Raw genomic sequence first — 3,978 nt, forward strand, 5'->3', positions numbered from 1 at the left:
TCTATAAGAGAAAAGTCTATAGTTAATAAGTCTATAGTATTATAAGTAAAGTATAATAAGTCTATAGGATATAAGACTCTATCAATATATTAGTCTATAGTTTAATAAGTCTATAATTATATACGTCGATAGTATAATAAGTCTATAGTATAATAAGTCTAAAGTATAATAAGTATAGTATAATAAGTCTATAGTATATAAGTCTATAATATATAAGTCTATAGTATAATAAGTCTATAATATATAAGTCTATAGTATAATAAGTCTATAGTATAATAAGTCTAAAGTATAATAAGTATAGTATAATAAGTCTATAGTATATAAGTCTATAATATATAAGTCTATAATATATAAGTCTATAGTATAATAAGTCTATAGTATAATAAGTCTATAGTATAATAAGTCTATAGTATATAAGTCTATAATATATAAGTCTATAGTATAATAAGTATACGTATAAGTCTATAGTATATGTATAAGTATACTTATACTTATAAGGGAGGGGATATGATGAGAGTAAGTGAGTGTGTGAGAGAGAGAGAGAAGAGGAGACTTGGTGGGATGCTCCACGGATACTCCGCGCGTGGGGGCCTTGGGGGTTGCTTTTGGTGGGGTTAGTGAGCTTTCGCAAAGAGGGAGCCTCCCTGGTGTGGATACGTTATGAGGGGGGGTCGGTCTTTGACACGGTTAATGGCCGGGCTAGGCGGAGTAAAGGGACACTGGAGGAGAAGCCTCGGCCTTAGGTCCTCTGCGCTATGTGTCTCTTCATCCACGATCACGGGGCTGTGCAGGGGCTGGGCGGGAAGTCGTACTTTGGCGACGTGGGGTCCGGTACAGGCAGGTTAAGAGGGGCGGGGTGCGGCGCATAGGTGGGCTTAGGTTGGACGGTAGGTTGTTCGGTGTCGTTAGGCTGTACCCAGGGTGGTTGTGGTGGTGAGGGGGTAGTGTTTCTTGGGGTGGCTATTTAGCGAATGGGGGCTGGCCAGTTTGAATCCGGGGTGGCGAGGTGAGGTGGTGGCTCGGGGTTTAGGGTATAACCGGGGGGTCGTGTTGGGAGTGTGTCAGGAGGTTCTAGTATGGGGGAGGGTAGGGTGCCCCCGCCGAGAGTTGCCGAGAGGGGGTGGTGGTTGCCCTTAAGCTGTCGCGTTGATAGCGAGCTGTTCGAGCTGAGGTTGAATCTCGGGGTGGTGGGTTTGTGGGGGGTGGCGAAAGATTAGGGGGCGGGGAGAATGAGTTAGTTGGAAGGGAGGAAGGAGAGCCTGAGAGACCGGTGGGGGGCCGACGCTTGGTCGGTATGTGCTCTCGAGGGGGGGGGGGGAGGGAGCGTGAGAGTGAGGCGGTGAACGAGGTCGGAGAGATATGGCCGCGGTGGAACGAGGTGGGAGGGGGCGGTGTGCTTTGCCTTCGGACGTCCTCTGTGGCTTTATTAGGGGATGGTTTGGTGAGGGGAGATAGGGTATGCGGAAGGATCAGGGTGGAGAGGGACTGAATAGGGTTTAGTGTGTCAAAAATCTTGAAGTGTGCAAGAGGGACTAGAGAGGGAGTTGGGGAGAACGTTAGGAGGGTGGGAGGTAAGCAGAGGGGACGGGGGGGTGGGGTGGGAGGGAGGGAGGGAGAGGGGTGGAGAGGAGAGGGAGAAGCAGGTACACGGGGGATCATGTTTTTTTTTTTGGTAGCCTATTCCATGTGTTTGGCTCACTTTGATCACGGCGGGGTATGGTTGGTGGGGGGGAGAGGGGGGGAGAGGGAGGGAAGGGGAGGAGTGGGGAGGGAGGGAGGGGGTGGGAGAGGGAGGGAAGGGGATGGGGAGGGGTGGGGGGAGGGGGTGGGAGAGGGAGGGAGGGAGAGAGAGGGAGGGAGAGAGAGAGAAGAGAGAGAGAGAGAGGGAGGGAGGGAGGGAGGGGTATGCAGCGACAAATCGGCTGTTACCTCCGAGACGGGAGAAAAAGAAAAGTAAGCAAGGAAAAAGAAAGAAGAAGGAAATAGGAAGAGAAAAAAAAAGGAAAAAATAAGGAAAGGAAATAAAATGAAGGATAGAAGGAGGGAAAAGAAAAGAGGAGGGAGAGGGAGAGTTGAGAGGGGAGGTTGAATGGAGGGAGAGAGAGAGGCGAAACTAGGAAATTAAAAGTTGGTTAAGAAAAGAGAGACGACGAGAGGGAGAGGGAAAACTAAGGAGAAACAGTAAGGAATTTTCTAGATAAAATAAAATGAATAATTAATTCATTAATCATAATAACTGGCGAATTATAGGAATTTTAGGAATTTAGGAATACACTAGATATAGAAAAAAAAATCACTAAATATAGATAGATAAACGAGATAAGATTTAATATATATAAATTTTATGTTTATCTAATTCAAAATTCTAAATACAATTCAAATTTCTAAATTCTAAATTCTAAAAATAATTCAAATTTCTAAATATAATTCTAAATATAATTCAAATTTCTAAATACAATTCAAAATTCTAAATATAATTCAAATTTATATATCTAATTCTAAATTATATATATATTTATACATCTAATTCTAAATTATATATCATATATTTATATATCTAATTCTAAATTATATAAATTATATATCTAAATTTCTAAATTCTAAATTCTAAATTCTAAATATAATTCAAAATTTCTATATCTAATTCTTATTTCTTCTAATTATTAATTCCTAATTTTATTTGATTCAATAATTAGATTTAAATATTTATCATTTGTATATACTTACATATTTAAATATTTATATATTTATGTATTTATGTATCATATGTATATATATATATGTATATATATATATATATGTATATATATATATACTATATATGATATATATATATATATATATATTATAATATATATATATATTATATATATATATATATAAATTTTATTTAATAATCAGTTTAATATATTTATCATTTATTATTATTTATATATATATATCTATATTATCTATATATTTATATATCTAGATTAATATATTGATATATTATTATAATAATTAATATATAATTATATACATTTATATATTTATATATATTTATATATTAATATGTGAATTATATAAATTTATTATTTAATAATATATTTATTAATATGTTTAATTAATAAATTAATATATATATATTAATATTCATATATTTATATTTATATAAATTTATATATTTATTAATATATTAATATATTAAAAATCATGGTCTTGATTATAATCAATCATAATTATATTAATCTAACGAATCATAACTAAATTGCAATGCAAAAAATTGTAAATTCCACAAAATTTGCAATAAAAACCTAACCTCACACAAGACGCTCTCCTGCCGCAAGATGTTCTTATAATTATAATTAAATATAATATTATTTAAATATAATTATAATTAATTATGATTATAATTAATTATAATTATAATTAATTATAATTATAATAAATTATAATTATAATAAATTATAATTAAATATGATATAATTAAATATAACACAATTAAATATAATATAATTAAATATAATTAAATATAATATAATTAAATATAATTATAATTATAATGAATTATAATTAAATATAATTAAATATAATATAATTAAATAATATAATTAAATATAATATAATTAAATATAATATAATTAAATATAACACAATCAAATAAAATCATATAAACTAAACGAATCAAAACTAAATCGCAAAAAAAAATTGCAAATTCCACAAAAGTCACAAAAAAAATTGCAATAAAAAACACTAACCTCACACAAGACGCTCTCCTGCCGCAAGATGTTCTTATTCTCCGGGTTCTTCAAGACGGAATCCACGAAGACCTTCGTCTCTTCTTGCAGGGAGAGAATTTCGTGCTGCAAGTGTTGATTGCAACGGAGTAACCTGGCTGTGCGGAGGGTGATGTCCAGGAGGCCCCATTGCTTGAGGGCCTGGGAGGGAGAGAGGACTCGTGAGGGAAAGTGTGATGGTTGATCGGTGAATCCGAGAGAG

The 3,978-nt window shown here is 34.3% G+C and overlaps 1 protein-coding gene across 1 annotated transcript in view; it reads right to left on the bottom strand.

The window, feature by feature from the left end:
- Window positions 1-3,934, bottom strand: part of Cipc (Clock interacting protein circadian) — a gene marked incomplete at its 5' end in the record, with an annotated part of 4,367 nt that extends 433 nt beyond the window's left edge. Inside the window, one exon of the mRNA XM_086535509.1 lies at window positions 3,738-3,934. Coding sequence (XP_086391635.1) covers window positions 3,738-3,934 — 197 coding nt within the window. The remainder of the gene's footprint in view (window positions 1-3,737) is intronic.
- Window positions 3,935-3,978: the final 44 nt, after the last annotated feature.

Source organism: Penaeus japonicus, unplaced genomic scaffold, assembly GCF_977035675.1.
Source record: "Penaeus japonicus unplaced genomic scaffold, GWHDUDI00000001_assembly GWHDUDI00001049, whole genome shotgun sequence".
NCBI lineage: Eukaryota > Metazoa > Arthropoda > Malacostraca > Decapoda > Penaeidae > Penaeus > Penaeus japonicus.